Source organism: Nomia melanderi, chromosome 14, assembly GCF_051020985.1.
Source record: "Nomia melanderi isolate GNS246 chromosome 14, iyNomMela1, whole genome shotgun sequence".
NCBI lineage: Eukaryota > Metazoa > Arthropoda > Insecta > Hymenoptera > Halictidae > Nomia > Nomia melanderi.
The window spans coordinates 6714863-6739507 of record NC_135012.1 but is presented as its reverse complement, the minus strand read 5'-3'; the positions used below and the strand labels follow the sequence as shown (position 1 = coordinate 6739507).

The following is a 24645-nucleotide window of genomic DNA, read 5'->3' as shown; positions in this document are numbered from 1 at the left end:
CTTACTACTTCTCCTTCAAAGATCAACGTTCTATATCATTCGGTTTTCTTTACCAGAGAACTCGAGCCTGGTCCCGTTTTTTATGATCTTCATAAAAGCGTCGTCAAACACGCCGATGACGTTAGACTTCACGTCGAGGACCTTCAAATTAGGCAGCGGCAGGATCTTGTTCAAGGGTATATGACTCAGATGATTGTGACTCAGATGCAGATTGGTCAGATTCGCAGGTGGGTCGAAGATGTCCGGTTCGGAGAGGTCGTTGATCTCATTGTGAGAGAGATCCAGGGTCTGTACGGCCGTCAGATTTCCAATCACGTCTGAAGCGTTAAAAGAAACCCGTGAGAAGCGATCGACCACTGCTCGTTGGACTATAATCATCCGCTACTCACATCTTCGTATATCATTGATGTTGTTGTGACTGATGTTCAGCACTTGAACCTTCTTCGCGCCGATTGTCAATTCGAAAGTCAACACAGGCATCGTGTTGTACGAGAGATCGATCTCCTTCAACCTGTAGGGAATCCACGGATCGTTCGGGAAGGTTTTCTTGGTGATGAAGGAGATCTTGTTGTGACTCAGATTGACTCTCTCCAGGGACAAGCAATCATCCAGGAGACCATGGGTCTTGTTGTCCAGGCTCTCCAGCTTATTCCGAGACAAATCGAGAGTCCTCAGGGACACGAGGCCTTGGAACGCTCCATTTGGAATGTGAGCCAGATTATTGTTCGTCAGGTTCAACGTGAGTAGCTGCAGCAGCCCTTCGAAAGCTCGACTGCTCACGTTCCATATTTGATTGTCAGCTAGATTCAGCTCGAACACTATAGGCAAGCGACCAAATGCGGCTTTTCCCAGCTCTGTTAGCTGGTTATCCTAAAATGATTACTTTTACTTAGTACACAGCGCTCGTGGAAGTAATTAATAGAAAATGAATTCGGTTTTCATCTACGACCTGTAGATGGAGATATTGCAAACTGCTGAGGGTGCTGAGCGCTTCCCACGGTGGCTTCGTGATGTTGTTCGATTGCAGGTACAAAGACCTCAAGGTTAGCAGATTCTCGAAGCTACCGTACTTCAAGTTATCTCCTAATCGGTTTTTGGAGAGATCCAGATAAAGCAGGGCGTTCATTGATGGCCATACTTCCGTTGTTGGTATCTCCTCCAACAAGTTTTCCGAAAAGTCTAGCGACGCTAAAGAGATTGGTAGCTGGAAGATCTTTGTCAAGCGATTGTTCTTGACTGTCAAGGTCCTACGAATCGGTACAACACGATTGTTAATCGCAAATCCCTATTTATTCATGTAGAGACCGAAGTGTTACGAATCGATTACTCACCTGCAGCTAGGTAACCTGGTTAAACTACCCCTAGCAACATCGTTCAATTGATTATGACTCATGTCCAGCTCGAGAAGCGTTGGCAAAGGACCAAACGTGGACGGTTTGATCTTCTCCATGGAATTGTACGACAGGTTTAAGAACCTAAGGCTGAACAGAGTTTGAAAAACAGCGTTGTGGATCTCTGACAGGTTGTTATGGGATAGATCGATCGTATGCAGCTCGTACAGCTTCGGGAACGTCTGACGTGGCACTGAGTGTATCAAATTATGGGAAACGTTCAAAACTTTCAGACCTGTCATGTTGTGCAGCGGTACCTAAAATGATTAATGGCAATGGATTCGGTTATTCTTAGTTCCCTGCGATTCTATCAGACCCTTAATTAAACTCTAAACGATACCTGAACCAAGGAAGTGAACTGGTTGTAGCTCAATTGTAATTCGGTAGCGTAAGTCGCGCTATCGAAAGAATATTTAGAAATATTCTCCAATTTGTTGTGACTCAGGTCCAACACCGTCATGTTCACGCAGTTCTCGAACGCCCCCGGTTCTATCTTTGAGATCTCGTTATGAGACAGATTGATCTTTGCCAGGTAGAGATCTTTGAAAGACAATTTCTCTATGACCGTAACAAAATTTTCCGACACATCCAAAACCTACGTAACATACAGAATAAATATGCTAAAAAATGAAAGTACAGTATACTCTGCGGTAACCGTTCATACCTCAGCGAACTGAAGCTGATTGAACATCTGGAAGTCTATCTTTTTGATAAAATTCCTGGCCAAGTCGATGGTTCCTATCCTTGTTACTGGACCGAAAGTCCCTCGACCGACGTCGTTGATCTGGTTGTCGCTCAAAAACAGTCTGATCAAGAAACGCATTCCGCGGAAAGTGTTCGAGTCCAGTTTCCTGATTTTATTGTGACTGAGGTTTAACACTTTTAGCAATGAGTTCCTCGCGAACGTTCCTCTAGCAACCAAGGAAATACACCGTTGGAACAATGAAACGTATCAAACTTAATCGAGTTTCCTGACAGTATCTACCTCTTCAAGTCAGAGATCGCGTTATGGGACATGTTACACCAGCCCATCTTCGTCAGATCGGCCAGGTGAGAACCGTCCAGCTTGTTAATCTGATTGTGGGACAGGTCCAAGTACTCGGTGTCCCTCAACCCCTTGAACTGGTTTCGTTTCAGCTCTTTGATCTCGTTCCCGTGCAGATCCAATCGCTTCAGCTTCTTCAGAGGCGCGAAAACGTCGACGGGCAGTGAAGTTAGAGTTCCTATAAACAGTGAAATAGAAAGTCACGGAGAAAATCCGATCGTCGCGGTTTCCATTCGCGAAAATCACTACCGTTACTAATCTCCAGTTTCTCGATTTTCGCGGCAGCGGCGCTCTCCGCGAATCCATCAGCTGGCAAGGTGGACATGCGGTGGCCCGCAATGCTGAGGATGCTGAGGTTCCCCAGGATGTGCAGCGCCTCGCGGGGGAACTTCTCCAGGGTGCTGTTTATTACGTACAGCTCCTGGAGCGTGCGGTTCACGCCGAGGAAGCTGTGCTCCTCGATTAGTCTCAATGGTGTGTCGATGAAACTCAATACCCGGACGTCCAGGGGATAGAGCGCCGGTCCATAGAAGCGTCCTTTTGATAGATAAGTTGAAAGTCGAATAGATTTCAGGCGAAATATTGCAAGCGGTGAACTGTGAAAGCTACTGATCTGCCGAAATTGAGAGTTGCTTTAGACGAAACGTACCTATGTTACATTTGTACAAGACAAGTTCCTCGATAGGCATTCCCTCGTTGCCCAGATTCGAGAAGGCCAAGCTCAGGCTAGCCAAGTTGGTGTTCTCGCAGCGTATATAAAGACCCCTGTCGCTGCCTCGAAGACACACGCAGGGGTAGATGTACTTAACTTCTCTGGGACACCTGAACCGTGGCCCGGGCGGCACGTACACGGCCAAGGCGGGCAGGACCAAGGCCCAGAGCAGCGGAAAAATGAGTATCATCTGCTCGACAGACAATAGGCCAGGCTCCAATCAACGTTCCATTCCGCTCGGCGAGCGAAACGGTCGCGCGACCGTTCACCCGCGATGAAATCGGCAACGGTAACAATTACTCCCGGCATAAGGTTTGATTAGTCACCGGTCCCTGTTGTAACCGCGCTGTTTTGCGCGAAACGTGAGAAAGCGTTCCCCGGTAGATCCGCGCGAGCGATAGCTCCGCTATAGATTCGCCCAAGGCAATTAAAATTTTCCCCGATTCGAAACGAGATCCCTGGGACCGATCGAGCCGCGATTTCCTTGAGCCCACTCGATTTGAGAACCGTGACGCGCTTCTCGGCGCGTTTCGACACCATCCCATCGAAGCAAACGAAAGAACGGTCCCCTCGAATCGCGTCCCACGCGAGCCGATCGAGACCTCGCGTCTGTAAAAATCAGTATTTCGTGGGCGCGTCGTCCGCGGCGAGACGCGACTAATTTGCTTCTAGGATCCACGGGCATCGCTGCGAGACGATACGAGGCGCGGCAAGGAGCGGAGCGGCGTACCGGTAGAAACAAAGAAAGTCATAAAGAGACGAATGACCTCGTTGCTGCCGCTTCCTTACGGCACACCGTGTCCACGAGGAATCGCGTGCAACCACCGTTTATCCGCCGCGTATCTCTTCGAGCGACGGTCCCGGCTGACAATTCCGGCAACGCGAGATCGCCGCGATCGAAGATAATTCGGCGGCCGGTCCCCGACGGAGCAATTACCTCAATGAAGTTTTTTGCGAACGCGACGACCGAGTTTCGGAGGAACGCGACTGCGGGGTCGCGCGTCGATTGAGACCCGGGCTAGAGATCGAGTATCGGTAACGGAGGAGCGAACGAGACTGTTGACGCGGTCGGCGGCTTTCTGCCAGAGGCACGGCGGAAAGTGAAACGCGCGGCTCTCGCGATTCTCGCTCGAATGCAAATACTTTCCTCGGGATTAGCGGGTTCTCCGCGGCGCGGATCGACGTGGAAACGGCCCGTTGCGTGCGAGCATCGATTCGCCTAAACGAAACCGTTCGGCATGCTGAACCGGCGAAGCTGTAATTGGAATATCAGGCCGGCTCGTAATTGCGGTCGTTCGAACGATCCGCGGGAAAAACGGTTCGCCGCCGCGGCGGCGATTAAAATGTTGCGTTTTCGAATCTGCAACTCGACGCGGTCTAGAAACGTCCGGAGTCGTTTGCGACGAACCGTTAGATCGTGGGCAATGAGTTCTGTATAAGGAGGATGCGCGGGAGAAACGTGTGGGCCAGCGAAGATGATCGGGGATTCTTGTTTCGAGGGATCGGTGACGCGCGAAGGCGATCACGGAATGATGGCCTTGAAAAGGAGCGTTTTAAGGAGGTCGATGAGGCGAGAGGAATGAGAGAGGAGCGGAGAACACATCCGAGGAAAGAGAACGGAGAAGCCTACCGATTTGGTAGCGGCCGTGATCATCGAGCGAGGCCCGGTGACCTGCGACACGAATCGCCGGCGTTTATTACGGTTTCGGTAATCCAGTAATTCAGCGAGCGAGAGGGCAAAAAGAAAAGCGCGGTGATCTAGTTTCCCCGGCGGTTTATGCAACCCGTAACGCGAGCGTTACGCCGCGACAGCCCAGCACAAACACGGTCTCTTACCGAACGTGCAAACGATCGTTTTCTAGGAAGCTTCTGGAATTTTTTGAACGGAATTACGCAATTAGCACCGAGGCAAATGTACCGGAAAGCTAGCAGCCCCGCAACGAAACGATCCGAACGAAAATCGAAAAGGCAAGCACAGTACACGCAGTCTTACGCGAACAATGCGGCAATTAACCGATCACTTTATCTTTGATATCGTAATTAAAGGAACAACCCGTCGATGCGGCCACGATTTTGCACGGGGAATTGAAATACGGAGCTCCTTTCACTTGTTTCGTGCCGACCTTAACGGTTGCCGTCACGATAAGCAATGAACCGAATCAATCGTTGACTTCAAGTCCCGGTGTTGAAGGAAACGCTAGAAAAAAGAATCTCGCACCGGTTTTCCATTGACGTAACGCCGCGTTTGACACCCGGTATTTCTCGTTTGAAATCCGTGAATACGGGTCGAAAGTAAGGTGATCCGGGATCAACGTCGATCCGAACGGTGGTGGCGCGAAGATGCCGCGAGAATAATTGGCGACGAGATACAGGGGTTCGTGAGAAAGCCTGCTTCCGTTCCGCGGCCGCGGAAGGAATAATTGATCCGCGAAGAAAATACAATAAACCACGCTCCACTTTCCGACGCGGCAATTAATGTTATTAAACGCGAAGCGCGCCAGGGGAAAGCTCGAGCGGTCCGGAATAATGTCAATTGTTTTAGACGCTCAACCGTGATCTCCGCCGCTGTGACACGAATACTACACGATGGTGGGGGAGGGAAAAATAGGATTGCGAGATCGAGATTGTATTCTGCGTGTTTCTTTTCTTCTGCGTCAACCGAGCGCAAGGATATTTTCGTTTCACCAGCTGGCCTTGCGGAGGCAGCTCGAAGTCGGTCGATATTAGGAAAAATTGCGAATTTTCTAGTAACCCGATGCGTCCTCCTCTAATCGATCGAGTTTCAACAACTTTTTCGTATTAGTCACCGTGACAGCGATCGTAATCGCGATTGAGTAATCGTTACTTCGCGTCGATTCGCAAGAATTCGGTAAGAGGGATAAAGGGAAAGAGAATTGAGAGTTAGACTGGAAGATAGAATGACAATCCCGAGGAATAATCGATGTTTGACAGCGCGACTACGCAAGCGTTCTCATCCACGCATCGAAGTCACCGCTCGGAAAGCACGTGGAACGGTGACACATGACAGAAACTCGCCTTTGTTCGAACTTTCCTCGAAATTAGCTATAAGCGACCGCAAAGTAGCTTCTAACCCAGATACGAATTTGCGTGGAGTTGTATACCTTGTTATTGCACTTTGACAAACGGTTCCGAAAGCACGATGACAGTCGTTGCTTTTAGGATGACCTTGTCCCCGGGTCACATATTCGTCGGCTCGCACCAGTCTGCGTCCTCTGTGCACGCGCGCGCGCAACGCCGGTGTGACAGCGGAGAAAGAAGATAAGGAGAAGAATGCACGAAAACGTTTCACCACATCTCCGGGCTTCAAGACATTCTGCCAGTGGTTCCTGGATGAGGCTGCCGTGAAAACTGAGCCGTGGCTCGGAGCTAAAGAGAAAGGCGGACCGAGCAGCGTAGCCTCCCTCATTGGCAGTTGATACGCGCTGTCCTTTCGTAGACACGCGGCTCTACGGCTTGGAACCGGGAATAATTCTATAGGACTGAGTCGTTAAGGCTGCGCATGATTGGTTCATTGGCTTCCAGGGCCGTCCATGAACACGTTTCACGGTTCCTTTTAGTGTACGACGAACCAAGAACGTTATACTTCTTCTTTTTACAGTCCTCTAGTTTTTATTTAAATCGTATACAATTCATCATAGCATTTTTGTCATCCCTGGTCGTTAAAATATAATACTTTCTATGTGTCTTCGAGCTGTTTAGAGCTAACATACGTTACTGAAAGTCCCCATCTCAGCGGAAGAAAGTTACCTGGAGAACGAGCACCGCTATTGGTCGACTCAGGTGAAAGTCAGTCGGAACGCGGTTACCTGGTTTGCTCGTGCACCAGTGACATCTGTTGGTACCTTGAAATATTTGCACCCAAGATTTCGATCGATACAGATCACGCAAAATGATTTGGATCAAAGGGTTAATAATGTTGTCGACTATTAAGGTGTCTGTAAAGTTTGCACACGAAAGATGATTCCTCTTTTTATGAATGTGTCGGTGAGATTCGGACAATTTCGAGCATCGAAGGCATACGGAACAACCGGATATCCCGGTTAGCCGTAGTTTAGATCGTAATGAGAAATTACGCGGTCATTAAGGCCGGTAAGTTCTCCCGACAGCACGGTTTAAGAACCGACAGTGTCAGTGGGATAGCTGCTGGATCAGCCGAGCATCGAAACGGTCTGCCAATATCGCCGAATCTACTTCAGGATTCTCAAAAATGGAACATCGTGTCTCGTCGTTGTTAAAGCGTGTTCTACTACTTCGTAAGTAGACGATACATTATCATGTCTGACAAAATAGCTTAATAGACATTATACCGCAGGAATGATGATAGCAGTAGTCGCTTTACCAACTCAAGGTTACATGGTAAGAAATTTTCTTTATCGTTAAACCTAGAAGAACCAAATTCCGAGGTAAGACATTAGGTTTCATGTTTTACATGTATTTACTGAAGCAATCTTCTCATTAGCTTACACAATTCGAATAATGAAAAATCAATCTTCTATACTTCAAACTTAAATTTTGATTTATTTTTGAAGAATATACTAATTCTTTTAAATTTATTAAGAAACTGCATTTGAGAAAGATGTTATCGTTCATTAGGACCGACGAGGATTAGAAACGTACGAAGAATTATCAGAGGAATCATTCGATTTCGATCTCTTCCGCAACTTGACGTTCCGGTTCTCCTGCGAAGACAGACCGATCGGCTTGTACGCCGACCCGGACTACGATTGCCGAGTTTTTCACGCGTGCGACGACTCCGGGAAAGGATTCCCCGTGATCTGTCCAAACAACACGGTGTTCGATCAAAAGGAACGCGTCTGCACGGACGAAGCGTTGGTCGACTGCGAGCACGCGGATGAATGGTGGTGTCACGCTCTCAATAACCGAGGTCCATTAACAGTCCTATTACACGATTTCTTTTATACATTCCTGCAGGTTCTATCTGAACGAGCTGCCGTACTCGATAGAGCTGATAGAAGAAAACGGCACGAGATCAGCCGAGGGAGAAGAGATTCCATCGGTGCTCCCCCTGTTGCTATCGTGATACATGTCAAGTTCCATTAACCAGAATCACTGTATCCAGAAGGAACGAATAAAGAAACCAGTTCGCGGTAAATTAATCCCCCCTCGTGTATCGAAGCTTGTTAACACGGTTCTCCCTCATTCAGTATAATATCCGCGGACAAACTGGCTCTTTTGTTTTATTCTTTTCGGTCGTTTGACACGAGAGTACACGACAGAAACTGTTAAACGACCAGACGAAGTTGTTTAAACAAATGTTAGCGTGCGTACATCCAGTCCAAAGTAATCGCGCACGCGAAACCCTTTTTTTCGCGACACCCCTGAGGATCGAAGGGTTCAACGCACGTGATCACGTGATCCTGGCTGGCTTCGATCGCGTTCAGATGCGACGTCCGGTCGCATGCAGCTGGTAAAAAGGTGGGTAAAGAAAGAAACAAACGTTCAGCGTGGTGGGACGCGCGGGTCGCTCGCGGACCGAGAATAATCTCGAACTTATCTTAACCCTGACCTTTCGAGGCGAGCCCCTGCGGGTCCTTGAGGCCCCGCTCGTCGGGTTTCCGATTGCCGGTGGCCAGCAGGATTCAATGAGGGTCCTTTCTTCTCCTTCGGTTTCTCGCGTGCTTTTATTTCTTCTCTTTTCCGAGCGTGTACCGAGGAGCAATTACGTTGCCCGGCGTCTCTCGAGACGCTTATCTCGAGGGGCAATGGTGGAGAGGGATCGGGGAGGTGGTTGAATCGAGGATCGTTCGGGTTAAAAGGAGACCGAAGGAGGCTTCGATTCCCAGACGTTTTATTCTCGAAACGTAGAACCAACCGCTTGGCTGCCTTACATGCTAAGAGTTTTATAATATCCCGAGCCTACGGTGGGCAGGGTCGTTGCGTTATTATTGAGCGGATCGAGTATATAGAGATCGATAAGAGGAATAGCGTGTAATGGAAGAAACAGCGTGTTGTAACCCGTCACCCGTGTTTTCGCGGAATACACCCAAATAGGAACGAACGAAGTGAACAGGACCCGAGCGATTCATCCCTAAAACTAAACAATCGAGTCTCTGTAGTCCGTGCTTTCTAACGAGTCTACGCGGAGATACTCTTCGTTGCTCACGAGATCGTATCGGCGAAGGGCAAATTAACATTGGGAATGAGATCAGAACTGATAAGAACTGATCAATTAGACCCGCATTCCTTTCAGAGATCAACTCCTGAGCAACGCAGAATACCTGATTCTGAGGAAGATGAAGGGAGAGCGGCGGCGGCGGCGGCGACGACGATCGTCGTCGGCCGTGTACGGAAGATAATTAAAGCTAGCCCAATCAAACGTTCACTGTTCAACATCAGCCTTCGCGGAAAACGAACGACGAACTCTAGAACGATCTACAGTTGCCTCTTAACCCTAGTAGACCAAGCGCCGTGCGTTAACTACGATTCTACGGGAGTAGTACAGTCGCTATCATTTACCCTAGAACCCTCATGCTGCGGAGAGACGCGTCCCATCGGCAAAACCGCGCGCGGTATTTCATCGAGCCATCCCAAAGAAGCGAACGCTTAGAAGTCCCCGAATACTCGACGTTTATGCTTACTGCTACAGCCAGCGAATTGAATTTCAACGACGTCGAACGCGGTACTCGAAAGATCTTGGTCGGTTAATAAGTTTGCGAAGTGCACCTTAAAACTGACAACTCGGTCTCGATCACGAGGATTCGATTGGCCTACTATCCATGATAATAAGAGTCGGACCCATAGTTAGAGGGCCAGGTGATGCCCGGCCCTGTCTTATGATTATCGTAAACGTACTTAATCTGCGGATGATTGTTCGCCCCGAAGAACGAGTCGCGGATCATCCCGATGATCGCCGAGCCCATAGCCATGTTGCTGATCATTCCAGCCATCGAAGCAGCCGCCCGCGCGTGCGCCACGGCCATTTGAATCAAGAACGACAAGACCAGCCCTATACCAGGCATCATCTGCACCATCTTGTTCTTCATGGCCCTGCCCAAGTGTACCATGGAATTGGTCATTTTCTTCGGCAGAATTTCGTCGTCCAGTCGTGGCAATTTTACTACTAGACTCGATTTCTTGTCCTTCTCCTGCGGATCGTCGATGATTTTATTGTCTTCCACGTCTTCGAGCCTCTCCTCAATGGATTCTTTTAGATGCTTACTCGGATGCTTCTCCAGGAGAGACTTGAAGAAGTTCTTCGCTCTTTTCTGCCTTCGCATCTGTTCTTGATCCCTTGACGACTCTTTCTCGAGATCGTATGCCACCTGACTCCTCAAGGGTAGTACCTTTAGTTGCTCAGAATTTTGAGGATCTTGAGATTCCAGAGACACGATTTCTACATCCTTGTTTGCTTCAGTCGAACCGGTCTCTTCTAAGGATCTCAATTGATGATCAAAGCTCTGCAATTTGTGAGCGAGTCTGCTGTGCATTTGAGGACCAAAGAGGACACCGAAAGCGTTGTAGGCATCTTCCAGACCGAAATACTTCTCGCTGTCTCCGTCTGAGTCGGAATCGTTAGACTTGATCTTGTCCAAGAACATCGTGATAATCTCATCGTCGTTCATAGATCTTTTAATGTCAACGTATTCTTCGCTGTCTTTTAAGAACTGGATCTCACCCTCTCTAGAAATATCAATGCTCTTTTCCCTCTTCTCCTTTTCTCTCTTCGGCTTCTCGATTTCGGGGCGCTGGTCTAGGACTTCCTCCATAATATCGCTGATGATCGTTAGTATGCTAGGAAGATTTTTATTATCCTTGAGCTTCGCACCTCTACCTTCCCTAAAACCCGAGAAGCTGATCCCCAATTCGCCATTGCCGTAGCCCTTGATCTTCAAGAAGCCCACGTTCGTTTGGAATTTGTCTTCGACCACCTTCTTGTACCAATCCAACAGGAAATGTTCAATGGTACCTTTCCTTTCCAGCATCTCTTTCTCAAAATCGCTAGTAGACATGCCGAAGAACTCTTGTACCTGGTTCTCCGTGTCCAATGATCGTCCAAGGATACCAAGAATGGGAAAGTTGCTGACGATCATGGGCCAAACGAAGATACCCACACATCTGATGAAACTTAGACCGGTGATACATTGAATGATCTGCTGAGCAAGCCCTCTGCCTTTCTCTGTATCGACTTCCTCAACGATCTTCACGATCTCGTATTGATCGGCAGTCAGAGAATTTCTGATGGTGGCGTTCAAAGTGTCAGCGAAGTATTTCTTCGATTCCGAGGAAGCTTTGCCACCTACTCTCGGGTTCTCCCTCATTTTGATCAAAAGCTGAAGATACTCGGATTCCGTGATGTTCGGATACGTCGAAGACGAATCCGAGGAGTCAGGTGCTTCGTCCATCTTGTAATAAGTGCTCATAAATTCCAAGCTTCTGCGCCCTCTGTTCTTCGACTGTTTCGCGTTTGCTCGCGACTGGACGACGTCGGACAGCTGCACCTTCTCCTTCGAGATGTCTATGAGAATACCTGGCGGCTGGCCTGCGTACCCCGGAATTGTTCCTTCGTTACCTGCAAACAGAACACGGTCAGAGATCACCCGGATCACTTCGCCGAGCCTCGAACTCTAATAGATTCACCTACTGACGGCGTAAACGCTGGTGCTCCCTGGTTCTCCGATGCGAACAGCTGCGCGTTCCCGGCTCCTTGCGCGGAGTACCCTAAGACTTGCGGGACCAACTGGGGAATTTCGCTAGGCAGCTCGGAGATTCCTGGAATAGTCTGAATAGGACCGAGATCTGGCAGCGGAGGGATTGGGTCTATGGATATCGGAGGCAACTGCGGAAGCAACGCGCCGATTTCGGAGAAGTCCGGCAACGAAGGCAGATACTGCTTCAGCGTGGGCCAGCCGATGCTCTGCATGCATGTGACGAAGTTGTAGCCCTTCGTGCATTCCTGTATTCTCGCGACATACGTCGGCCGAGCTGAATCCGGGATCCCTAATTCAGCCAGCTTCACAATGTTCTCTTGTCGCTTGGTAAGGTGGGAAAGACCAGAGTCGCTAGCGTCCAGCTTCGCTCGATCCAGCTTCGGGCTTTTCTTCAAAGCATTTGACAAAACGTCCTCTATTCTCTCTTCAGCTTCCAGCAACACGACTCCGCCAGATTTAAGGCTCTCTCGAGACGGCTGCGCTTCTATATCCGATCCTTGTGATTTCTCTGACAGTAGCATGTGCAATCTGATCCCCGGTATGTTCTGATTGACGCCGAAATTGGGGAAATTCGGTAGCCACGGGTAAGCCTGGGCGATCACCGGCCAAGTGATGTCCCTGGTGCACTCAAGGAAGACTTTGTTTCTCATGCAAGATCTGATCTTCGTGAGGTAGTTCGCTCGAGCCGGAATGGGCAACAAGTTTTCTGCCAGCTGAATGATCTGTAATTGATGCTCCGTCAGGGTACTCGGAAATTCTTGATTCCTTATTGGAGCAGGGGAACCGGGCTGATTAGGAAGAGAGAGATGCACTGCTTTCAGGATGTTCATTATCACCGTCTCGGGGAGTTCATTGTAGATTGGAACGAATCTGGTGTCCGTGATGGTTACAGTTGTGTCCCCATGTTGTCCAGTCGTCACGTCTGTCTCTGATAGAGGCGGAGGGTCTTTGTTGGAACTTAGGTCCGTTAGTTTCTGTTTGGAATCGCTTGTGGACGAACTGTTGTTAGGAGGGCTGGGTGTAGTGCCGAAGTTCGGGAAGTTGGGCAGCCATGGGAAGTAACTGGACAAAGTCGGCCAGATCACATCCCTGGTGCAAGTCAGGAAATCGTTTATTTGAAGACAAGAGATCAGACTGTCCGTGAAGTCCGTGCGAATACTATCCGGTATCAGGCTGTCCACGATTCTCACGATGTTCTGCTGTTGCTCGTTAATAAGACTGTATAATGCACTGTTGATCGGCGACGTCGTTCTGACAGGCCCGCGATTCAAATTGACTGATTGCAGCTGAACCGAACGAACGATGTTCAGTATCACGGTCTCCGGATGTTCGGTGAAGATCGGGCTGAACCTGATGTCGGTCACGCTGATCGTCGGAACATTCTGCTGCGCCTTGTTCCTAGATTCATCCTGGAAACGATTGGTTTTCACGCTAGGATTGTTTGCCGGCTCTTTCAGTACCGTGGCTGGCAGCACCAAGTTAATCGATTCTTTTTTGTTCTCCAGCGAAGGGAACTCTGGTAGATTGGGCACATATCTAGCGATTGTCGGCCATATCACGTATTTGGCGCACTCGATGAAGTTGTTGCTCCTCTGCAGGTACACGATGACTTCAGTGATCAGACCTGGCCTAGCAACGGCTGGTACGAGGGACTCGGCTAATCGCAGAATATCGAGCTGGGCCGTCGAGAATCTTGCGAATGTCAGCATGTTCTCGGCAAAAACGAGCGATGGTATTTCCTGAGACTTGGAGCCGGATTCTCGGACCTTCAACAACAATACGATGATCTCCTCTTCTAATTTGCTGGAAGACTGCAACGTGTTCAAAAGATTCTTCACCAATACGATTGCAGGAACCCCCGGCTGCTCCGAAGAGCCTCCGAACTGCCAGTACGGTCCTAAATTCTGGAGAGAAAGCCTGGTGATGTATTCTGGGACTTGGAAATCTGGCAGTAGTCCAGAGATGTCCGGCAAATTAGGGTTGAATCGTCTAACAGTGGACCAGGTCGAATACTTGATGCAGGTCAAATAGTTGTATTCTTTCATGCATTGCACCGTTTTTTGAACAAATTCCGGGCGATACGCGACTGGGATCAGTTGCTCAGCCATATTAATAGCCGTTAGTTGGTCCTGAGGCATCAGAGCGATGTAAGAATCAGCGAATTGGTCCAGGAAAGACGGCGAAACCGACAACCGTGGCTGTTCCTTCAAGGTATTCCGAAGAACCTGAATGATTACCGCTTCGGGTCTGGGTCTTCTTGATCGAGTAGCGTCCGCGTCCACGACTTCCGGCAACTCGCCTACGTCTCCCGAGAGGGTGGGGAATGGGAGAATAGGGTATTGTGGATACAAGTCGAAGATAGGATACCAGCTCTGATAGTCGGGGAATGCGGGCAGTGCTGGGAAGTATTGTTTGATCATGGGCCAGGCAAAGTACTTGACGCAGCTGAAGTACTCGAACCTCCTGACGCAGGAGAACATGCTGTCGGAGTACTCCCGGCGCAAAGCCGGCGGCAGCAGTTTCTCCGCCATCTGCAAGATGTCCAGCTGATTGGAGCTGAGGAGATCTTTCAGCGTCTCGTTCTTCGGGTCGATGTACGACACCAATGTCTCGTCGTTAGGATAAGCTTCTAGTGCATCCTGCAGGATGTTGTACACAACGGACTCCGGCGTGATCAGCCTGACCTGCTGAATGTTCTGCGCCCTGCCCGACTTTGGCCTGTTTCCCTGAAACAAGTCAAACACGTTTACCTCGATCGGTAAGTTGTCGAAACTTTGGACAACGTTTTGCGGGAGATTGTCCACTATGACTGGCCACACGAAGATCCTCAAGCAGTTCAGCACGCTCAACCCTTGAATACACTCCACCACGTTGCTCATGAAGGACTGTCGCTCGCGAACTGCTAGCAATTGCTCGGCGCATTTGATTATTCGCAGCTGCCTGTCGGTCAGGTCGAGGTCTTTTATGATACTCGCGTAAGAATCGTTCGCGAGCTCTGTTCGTTTCGAAAGCACGATTTGCTCCAATATATCCAGCAACTGGATCTCCGTGAATTTCGGTATTTCCGGAAGTACTTCGGTAGATTGCTCCCTCAAACGGAGCAAGGACGTTCTGTTTCTGATTTGATCCTGGAGCACCACAGCCTGCTGCTTCCATTTATCGAAAACGCTAGTGCTCCCTATAGATTGTCTAAGGTTAAATAATTTAATAGCCTTTACCTTGTTTCCTTGCTCGCTTTGGACGTCCTCCTGTGTGAACGCGGCCTCGTCCAATCCAGCCTGTCGCTTGGATGTCAGAACCTTGGCTTCGTCCAGGTTGTCCACCTTCTGAGCGTCCAGCGCGTCGTCCCGAATCGATATCAATTTCTTGATTTGCCCCTCGACGATCGACTGCTGTTCTCCATCGGATATCTTCTTCTCTTCGGCGCTCAAGTAGACGGTAGAGCTCTTGCGTCTCGATTTACTCTGAGGATCGTCCAAATACCTGTGACCTCTGTTCTTTGTCGATTCTTCGTCCTCGTCGACGTTATCCTCCGAGCTGGCATCCTCTTTCTCCTGATCAGAATCGATCAGTACAGATTTACGGAAATAACTCGGAAGCTCTTCGCCGAGTTCCTCAGCCCCTTGAACATGACCTTCCTCTTGATTCACCTTTTGGGAAGGTTCAACCGCTCTCGCAGACTCTTTCTCCTTAAAGACTGCTTTTACTATTTCTTCCAACACTTGTTCAGGATTTACCAATTGACGAGCACCAGCTTTGTTGACTCCAATATTGTCTTGCTCAGCAACACCTCCGTCGTCCACTTGCACGTCGAACCTGCGGATCCCTTGGTCCTTTACCACGTCGAGTCGTTCCACTGGAATCTGTTCGCTCCCATGAACATCGGATTTCCCAGCGAGAGCCACGTCGTTTCGTCTCCTCTTCTTAGCCACAGTCGCTTCTTCGTCCTCTTTCTTCAAGATCTCGCTACTCTCAGCATCTACGCCGATCTTAGCTACGGGCGCCTTTGCCTCGTCGATCTTCTCTGCCTCCTTTTTCTCAGCGTCGAGCTCCTGGTCGACCGGCGAGGCGTCCTTTCGCGTGTATTGATCAGCGAGCTGCTCGGTGTTGTCCTGGCCAGCCTCTTGCAGCTGCCGATCGGCGGAAACCTTCGGCTGCGGAATCTTCCCTTCGACACTCCCCGGTTCCTCAGGCTGGACCTTTTCATTTTCAATGCCATCGCTCCCCGGATTCAGCAGCTTGTCCCGCACTTGACCCGGCGCACTGTCCTCCTCCGTGCTCGGCGAAGTTAGGGGTACGTCGCGTTCACTTTCGACTGGCGAAAGCTTGCCCCCGGGCTGGACCAAGAGCTGTTCATCGCGAGTCACGCTGCGCGTTCGGCCACCGTGAACGACGAACAGCACCACGAGAAGACAGAGGAAGGGACGAGGGAACAGGCAGAAGCGAGTACTCGTAAGCTGTGGGCGTCGCGAGTTGAGTGCTCTCATGGTCGCGGTCGAGAGGCGAATGTCTCGGCCACTTCTGAGCCGGTCTATGGTCAACCATAGCCGGGAAGGTATGGTAATACACATACCATCGCCCGCGCGCGTTGGAGAACGAAGATGCCCGTGAGAGTGCACGCACGGGCTCCACCAACGAGACGCGGGGAATCGCGAGACTGTGTGGATAGGCAACCGCCGGGGCATTTCCATTTTTACGCTGCCCCCCTACATGCCTGCGCAGGGTTGCCGGAGGATCGGGTTCACGGTCTAACGGGTGTAGATGCATTTAGCTCGGACGCATGGCTGCGGTCAACCCGTCGCGATCGAGATTCGCGGAATCTTTCCTGCGCGAAACTTGTTCGAAGTGGAGCAATTATTTCTCTCCTGCATGGCAAGTCGTTTAACAGTGGAATTACGCATCATTGATAGCTGTAGGGAGTTGTTTAAAGTTGGAGAACGGAAGATGAAACTGTTAGCAAATAGGACGACGATGATCGTCTACTAGATACTTTAGTTCGAATCGAATTCCGAACAATTCGAATAATGAAAACAATCTAGGGAACTGCTACCAGTGTCTACTTCTATCTCTCTTCACAACTAACACGGTAATGGGCCAATTAACCTTGAAGCACTGGAGCTCGGAAAATAGCATGGCTCGCCTTCCAGCGCGAGATCTAGTACGAACAGCGCCTGCGATACAAACCACCCGGTCATTTGCCCCTCATCCTCGGTACCGCGTTTCTCTTCGCCCAGGTCTCTCGACCTATCCGCTGTCCTTCTTAGAGCGACATACATTGACCGGTACGGATGATCATTCGAGAAAAACTGGCCCCCTGGGTTCAAGAATACCCGATGGCGTAGTCAGGTGGTCGGATTACGAGCGATCTTCGAAGGGATGCCGTTATCGGTGCAGAGAATCGAAATTCCAGCGATTTTCTACACAGAAATCCAATCAAGGGTTACGATAAAAAATATGAACCCTCGATTACAGGTCCCTAGGGAAGCTGATTCACGGCATCTAATCGATTTCAAGAAAACTCTTGTCAACCCTGGAGCAGCGAATCGACCGTTTCCACGGTGGAGATTCCTCCGGTCTCATTTTTCATCTTTAGAACTATTCGAACCTTCCCCGCGTTATGTACTCTCGTTAAAACGAAAAGGAAGAAGACGGTGAAGGGGGAGAAGGGGCAGACGCGAAGAGACGCAGCACGAACAAAGTGCAGGCCGGGTTTCAGGTTCGTCTTCGATACGGCCTTTCTGGTTCTGGTGCAAGGGGTTGTATTTTTAGTCCTTGAGGGAATCGAGGACTAGGAGGGTCCGGCGGCCAGGGAGCAAAAGGAGCAACCCGCGGCAGAGTAAAGAATTTTTACGACGCGCATTATTTTCCAAGATGGCCACCGCCATTCGTTACCATCCTCGACCTCTTCTTCTCTCCTACCACCGCCGCCTTCACCGAGCAAAGCCAGTAAACCTGTACCGCGTTTCTTCCTTTTATTCAGCGTGCGGTAGGCTGCTCTTAAGCTGCGTTCACAATGGGTACGCCGATCTTACCGGTCATAACCGGCAACGAAAGTGCGACTCGCGACTGGTTTATGATTTGCGTCAGGGATTCGCTCGTAGACGCTGCGCTCTCGGTTTCTACGGGGAGGGAGCCAGAGAAATTTCGTTCCCACCGGTTGATGTTCATTGCATCGTCCAATTGTCTCTTTATTCAACGACCGCCGCGGTAAAAACGGTGGTTAGCGATTCGCGAAACGACGCGTGAAGAGGTCAGCGAGCTGTCGACTGGCTGGGAAAGTCGTTAGCTGCCGCGATTACCGTCGAGATTACGAACCAGTTGCATTAACTTCGCGGTGAGGAAGCGGACTTTCGATTCGCTCGTAATTAATGGGTCGCGCGGCGATTAAAAGCGTGCTCAAACAAAGCAACGGGCGAAGTAGGCTGTTCATCATCGGCGACGGTTGCGCTGGACCGGCGCGCCGGAGGGAAGGATCGTGTAACGACGCTTCACCGCGAGGGAATTCCAGGGAACGCGGCTAGCACACGTTTCCGCGGGACAATGACCGTGACAGTGATACGGAAAGTGGAACGCCGCGCAATCGCCCGTTCGTCGAAAAATTTTCTTGGAGAATGTTCGCCTGCTAAGGCGTCTAACCTCCTCTCTAAAACCATTACCCGGCGATCCCGATGGAGAAGTTTTAGGCCGGAAAGGTATTACGGGATTACCAACGATCGTATGAAAAGGCACGCGTGCCTGGAAAGGTAACGAGGCGCTTATGTCTCAGGCCGTGCGGTATCTTCTATTGGACGCACTCGAAAAGTGTTTCAAGCCGCGTCCACGAAATCGCTGGCCGCCGAGGAAATTCAGCCGATGCGCAGATCTACCGCGCACACGCCGGTCGATCCTTCTTTTGAGTTCGAACGGCGCCGTGGCCGCTCGCCCGAATCATACGGTGGCTCGTGCGGGCTCGATTAACACGTCCCTCGAATTCGTGGTTCCTTTCGCCGGTCGGCTGGATCCGTGTCCGAATTCAAGGGAATCCGTTCTCCGTGTGAACCAGCCGGAGCCGATGAGCAGGATCACGTGATCGCGTGGCAACCGGTTCGATAATGCAGCCGATTGGTTGGACGGTGACGTGCGTGCTGCTCGCCGCGGCGACTTTTTCGAAATGCGCGTGCACCGCGAGCCTCGAGAGCGTTGGCGTCGCTGCGCCGCTGGACCACGGCCAACCTGGACGCGACCAAGTCACGAAACTTTTGCCGGTGCCCAAGGACGTCGCGGTGGATCCCGATGTTCGGGTGGTCAGGGAGTTCTTCGATGAATTATTCGATGGAGGGAACGAGGTTCAAGGTGAGTTTACGAGCTTACAGTAATTTTACCCTTCGCACGCGACTGTACCTTCGAAAGGACATAGCAAATGGGATGTTAACATTAAAACTACCAGACGGGTCAAAATGAGTCATTCCTGATTTCTTCATTTTGCAATTATTAAAAAGGCAGATGTTTCTCTGAGGGATTATTAAAGGAATTGATTTAGCGATACGCGAACTGAATTATAAGGCAATTAGAGTCTCGATAGATGCACTCTTGAAGTTTTTATAGAGGAATTTTGGAAAGACAATGTAAGTGCTCGGTAGTTTTAGTGTTATAATTTTCGAGTATAAAGGATTGAAATATATTATGGAGATGCGAAGTTTGGGGAATATTTGATTTGAAATATGAATTGTATAACTTGTTCTTGGATATTGTGTATCGTGTGATTGATCGAATTTTAAAATGTTCAGAATCGACGGACAGACAAGCTAGAACGTTTGGCGTTAAGCGGATACAGTTCATGCTAATGCCGATGGTGTATAAAATGGGAGTGATGATGACAATGCTGACGGTGTTGACGGTGATTTCGCTGAAAGGATTGTTGATCGGTAAGCACCAATTATGGGGCAATGTGTCCTGTACGAAAAAGTAACGGTGCGAGCATGGTATGTACACCTAACGCATACGGAATCAGGTGATATCGTTCCATTTATCGATATTGTGTTTCCATGGGACCCTTACGCTGCGCCGAATTTTAATAGAGGGCCCACTTTCTTTTATTTTCTATAATGTTAATATCGTTACGCGTACTTGGCTTCCGAGCGTATCAGCTGTTTCGTAAAAGTTGAACAACATAATACCATTGATCTGAGGTTTGGAATTCTTATGGAAATAATGATTGTATTAATGCTGGAATTCATTACTATTTTACTATTATTACTGTACTATTACTACTATCAGACAGAAATGTTAATTACTCCAATTATTAATGAATCACTAACTCCATAGAATTTTCAGCGCTCGACCAATGCAATACCTGATCCCTGCCAAAGAATAATTCGATAGATTAACTGTGACTTAAACTGCAATTAATTCGCCAGTGCATTAACGCTAATTCCATTGCAGGTGTCACTCTGTTGGTGCTCAAGTTGAGCACGATAATAGCGAAGTTTGCATCCGGTTGGCACCAGAACACGACACCTCAGCCGATCCACGTGCACGTGCACAACGCACCGCCATATGCTCACAACCAGGCGTACAGCGGCTGGATGCCGCACAGCGGTCCAGAGAACGACGAACATTATTATTATAGGGGATAATAAGGAGTCATTTCTCCCGCAGATGAGAATATCGTACGAACGACGACCACAAATGGAACCAGGCTATCGTACATCCTGATATCGCCTTTTCTCTATCGACCATTTTTTTCCCGCCGCGAATGGGACGGCCGCCGTTGCGGTTTCCTCCCGAACTATTTATATCGACGATCAAACAGATCGTAAACACGTCGATCCGAGAGGTTCTCGGCCTCTGCAAGCATTTCTCGCGAACCAAAGGAACAATATAAGTCGTAACGACGATTCTAGGCGAAATATTTATTATAATTAGCATCGATCGAGCGTCCACGGGTTCGATTAGAATTCTTAGCAAGTAGATTATCCCCTGTCGGACAGCTGGATCGAATCGTAGGACCAAAATCTTAGACGTTTAAGTTCGACCTTCTCGTTCCCACTGTAATTATTTAGAATTTCGTATTATACAACCACCGTGTATTTTTTATTATGAAACGTTTCGGGAACGAAAGGATGAAGGAGTGACCATATACCTCAGTAGACAAGAAACTTAACCATAAGAAGCGGCTTCATATTATTTATTTATGAATCACTGTATATCGTCGTAGAATATTATTTATTAAAGTCATTGTCAAGCGCCATTCTCTGTTATTCTGTCAGCGTCGTCCTAGATACACTAGCCGCGTTCAATTTCGATTATCGATCGTCGAAAATCGAAAACAGCCATTACAGCGAGCCATTACCGGAGATTAAATTTTCCGCGGTTCAAGGTCCGTTGCATCCGCTCGTAGTCGCCGGCCAACCGGGCGTGCATTACACCCTCCACGACGTGAAGCGCGCCGACAGACTGCACAGACCCAGTTTCCTGGCTTTAGTGGGGAATAGAACGAAAAAAAAGGAAAAATGTCTTCTCTCCGCTCGGCAGATCGGCGGACCAGTAGTCCTAGATGCGGCAACCGGCACGCGCGTCCGCGACCGCTTACCAAATATCGAGAAGAAAATCGGTCAGTTTTCTCGCGAGTGTCCGGCGAACAGGGACAAATGGTTTCTCGGAGTGATCTGGATCGACAGTGTCGCCGGAAGTGAGGAAACAGTGGTCATAAGTACATGGCAGCGCTCGTATCACGCGATTCAGGGAGTAACGGTGTTTGGTATGTATTTAGATTTTGCGCTCGATGCACGGGAGAAATCGAAACGACGGTAATAGAAAACGGATTGAGCCGTCGGGAAGCTTTTCGGATTTAATTGGGAGGTCGGAGTGATTCGAGGAGAACAACGAATTGATTGAATTTCATTATTTTAGACGTCGATTTACCGGGTGACGTATGATTTGAAGCCATGAATGGACCGGAAGCCCTTGTTTGGTGGCTTTGCTTCACGATCGCGGTCAATGACCTCGCGCGAGCCGATCAGGATGAAAACGAGAATTTGGAATTTAGTGTATCTCGAGGAATCAGGTTCCACTTCTCGAACAATCAGAGCAGTGTTGTTATAAGCATGTCAGCTCTGCTGGAAGGTGAGTTATATTTTTAGAAATTGCTGCGAGGAGATTGCGGATGCGTGAAACCTTTTTTAGAGAACGAAATCGACCGAAGGGACACGGGTCGGTTTAAGATCAAGAAGATTATACAGAGGATTAGTTCAGGGCTGATGATGCTACCAGTGATCATACAGGTTTGATAGCTTTAAATGGTAATTAAGCTTTCTATGAAACTTCGTATCACTGACATACTCTAACTTGCAGATCATGTCGCTGCCAGCAACCCTCGCTTCGATCAAATTCAGCCTGATCAGAAGCATCATCGTGGGGAAACTCGCGCTGGTATTGATCCTTTACAACCTGTTCAAGAACTCGCAGCAATCGGAAGTAGTCCTGGTCCATAAGCCCGAATACCACGAGCACTTTTATCACAGTTATCATCAACCGGAAGACGACGACCAGGGATGGCTGGGAAGATGAACCTCGAAGTTGTCTCTTCGTCGGGACATTGAACGAACATTTCGAGTCTCTTTACCAAACTATTCAGCTGTCAGAACACGTTTTGGTTCGATTTGCGACGAAATTTCGTGCTGTGATACTCGGTCGGATCGAAAATTTCAAAGTGGCTGTTGATTTTTGTACGATTTGTAACTGCGACAGGAAATATACAGCTGATCAAGACTGTTACGACTACTCCACGTAATATCCGATCGGCTATTAATTTATGTCGGGTCTGGGAACACCAGTGTCCGGCGCGAGGCGCACAAAACGGGGGATATTTAGTGACCCACTTCGGGCCCCGCGTAACGGCATTTCGGTCCAGATTCTGTGGCGATCGACTCCGACGCCGTGCCGGTTTTCCCTTTTCTCGGTCGTTTAATTCAACGTCGAAATCGAAATTAATATAATACCGATCGATTTCGTTTGGCTGTTCCGAGAACACCGGTCGTCGCGTCTCGTCGGTCCTCTCGACTCGATGCGTACTGGGAATCGGCAGACGGGAAAATTACGATGCGTTTTTGCATCGCGACTAACAGAACACGCGTTTCAAGGAAAGAACGAAGGAAGTGGGACGCAAATACAGGCGACCTCCGTATAACACTATATATCGTTAGGTACCTAAAAAGTACCGTATTATGCGAATCTGTGTTACAGGAAACAAAGAGCTAAGTTCCGAACGAATTAGGTCCGAAAAGTTAAAACATATAGCATTGTCATTTTATAATACAGAGATATATATTTATTAAAATAACAGTTATTAATCAAAAATATTAAATATCATTCCTTAAGTCTAAAAAAATTCTCTCCAATTCCCGAACCATGTCAAAGCGAAACAGTTATGCGGGGGTTGTCTGTACCTTTCCGCGGAAACGATGCAATTGAACGTGATCGTGACCGCGGAATTTTTGGATCGATGTTAGGGGCACGTAACGAAAGTCCCGTCGACGTAGGATTTATCGTCCGAGGCCTCGATATTCGCGGTGCGTATACGTGCCAGAAACCCACCTACCGATTGTCCATTGTGCCGCGTTAGTATGCCGTCCGCCATCGATCCTATATCGACACCTCCCCATACCGAGCCGTGTGCTGTACCGTTTTCTAAACTACAAAATGCACGATGCACGTCGCGTAATACGTCGCGAATACGTTCGCCAGCCGAGTCGGGCCTAATCTTTGCATACCCTAGCTTAGAGCGTCGACGTGAAAGCATTCCGCTTTTACAGAAACCAATCAGTCGCCTTTCTAATTAGTCCCACGCCTTGAATCGCGGGTTTTCGTCGTGAAAGAACCGAGAGATGCTAACATAAATTTCTTAGATTAATCATTACGAAACCGAGAGAGCGCAACGCGAATTGACTAGAACAAAGGACACTAATCGACGATCACGTCGAATCTTGATTCTGTACAAGAAACCTCGACGATATTAATTAGTTACGCTTATTACTTCTGCCCGATCGTACTCTGGCTCTACCCACTATTTATTAACTTGATCGATACCTTCACCGAGATTTATCTATTCTTTAAAGTACATTTACCAGCTACATAGCGCTGACATTATGAACGCCATTACAGACGATTCTTGCGTTAGATTACCGAAGCCATTAAGATCGGTACGTCGATTGATTACGATCCACTGACATCGGAGAAAAATCTCCAGGCTGTAACGTTTGACGGAGACGTTACAATGGATAGCCCGTCGGAGGATCATCGGAGGTTCGCCTTGAAATTCATCGATGAATATCTTTAGATGTGAACGATCGTTTACGATTTAGATCGAGTCTCATGAAACCCACGGTTTACAAAGAACTCCGTTTATATTTCGTCGACAGTTATTTACTGCTGGACGCGGGCAGAGATCATTTAAAACGGGAGATCCTCGGAGGAAGGCTCGGACAAACGACTCGCGGTTTTACGACGCAGCGAACAATCCCTCGGACGATCCACCGCGAGGATTTACGATTCACGGCCGTTCCACGTCCCTCCGTAATTATTCGAAGATGCGGGACGCGTGAAAGCGAGCGTCGTGAATCCTCGTCTGGCTCGTTGGATTTTTTCCGCCGAGCGGATTCCACGATTTCCTCTTCTCCTCGGCGGGAAAGCATTTTTCTCGTTTCGTTGCGTCACCGTTCGATGATCGAACGTTTTAATCGTCCTTTTCATTCAGTACCGCGATCGTCGAGCTACGAAGAGCACATTGAGACGTCTTATCCATTGATCGAAATCATTTTCGAAGATGAA

At 48.9% G+C, this 24645-nt stretch overlaps 4 protein-coding genes across 4 annotated transcripts in view; 2 read left to right on the top strand and 2 right to left on the bottom strand.

Moving 5' to 3' along the window:
* conv (insulin like growth factor binding protein acid labile subunit convoluted) overlaps nucleotides 1-24645 on the bottom strand; it is a 28387-nt gene that overhangs the window by 1091 nt on the left and 2651 nt on the right. Inside the window, exons 2-10 of the mRNA XM_031992253.2 lie at nucleotides 3086-3338; nucleotides 2686-2973; nucleotides 2377-2614; nucleotides 2056-2302; nucleotides 1732-1986; nucleotides 1332-1648; nucleotides 950-1247; nucleotides 390-870; nucleotides 54-317 (exon numbers count right to left, since the gene is read on the bottom strand). Coding sequence (XP_031848113.2) covers nucleotides 54-317; nucleotides 390-870; nucleotides 950-1247; nucleotides 1332-1648; nucleotides 1732-1986; nucleotides 2056-2302; nucleotides 2377-2614; nucleotides 2686-2973; nucleotides 3086-3338 — 2641 coding nt within the window. The remainder of the gene's footprint in view (nucleotides 1-53; nucleotides 318-389; nucleotides 871-949; nucleotides 1248-1331; nucleotides 1649-1731; nucleotides 1987-2055; nucleotides 2303-2376; nucleotides 2615-2685; nucleotides 2974-3085; nucleotides 3339-24645) is intronic.
* LOC116433788 (uncharacterized) lies at nucleotides 7484-8210 on the top strand. Its single transcript, XM_031992274.1, has 3 exons — nucleotides 7484-7525; nucleotides 7763-8028; nucleotides 8102-8210. Exons 1-3 carry the CDS (start codon nucleotides 7484-7486, stop codon nucleotides 8208-8210), a joined length of 417 nt encoding a protein of 138 aa, XP_031848134.1.
* Nucleotides 9638-16605, bottom strand: LOC116433789 (uncharacterized). The gene is given in 5 exon segments (XM_031992275.2): nucleotides 9638-11699; nucleotides 11768-14549; nucleotides 15057-15452; nucleotides 15648-16383; nucleotides 16385-16605. Coding segments are annotated over 5 exon segments (5934 nt in total). The 3' UTR covers nucleotides 9638-9900.
* On the top strand, nucleotides 18783-20453 carry LOC116433816 (uncharacterized). Its single transcript, XM_031992336.2, has 3 exons — nucleotides 18783-19170; nucleotides 19605-19742; nucleotides 20260-20453. The coding sequence occupies exons 1-3, from the start codon at nucleotides 18930-18932 to the stop codon at nucleotides 20451-20453; spliced, it is 573 nt and encodes a 190-aa protein (XP_031848196.2). The 5' UTR covers nucleotides 18783-18929.

Bases quoted from the DNA above. Each gene is read 5' to 3' on its own strand.
- LOC116433788 (XM_031992274.1), top strand. From the start codon at position 7,484: ATGATGATAGCAGTAGTCGCTTTACCAACTCAAGGTTACATG. The intron at 7,526-7,762 runs GTAAGAAATTTT...ATCGTTCATTAG, and splicing joins TACCAACTCAAGGTTACATG to GACCGACGAGGATTAGAAAC. The intron at 8,029-8,101 runs GTGGTGTCACGC...ACATTCCTGCAG, and splicing joins TGCGAGCACGCGGATGAATG to GTTCTATCTGAACGAGCTGC.
- LOC116433816 (XM_031992336.2), top strand. From the start codon at position 18,930: ATGCAGCCGATTGGTTGGACGGTGACGTGCGTGCTGCTCGCCGCGGCG. The intron at 19,171-19,604 runs GTGAGTTTACGA...TAAAATGTTCAG, and splicing joins TGGAGGGAACGAGGTTCAAG to AATCGACGGACAGACAAGCT. The intron at 19,743-20,259 runs GTAAGCACCAAT...ATTCCATTGCAG, and splicing joins GCTGAAAGGATTGTTGATCG to GTGTCACTCTGTTGGTGCTC.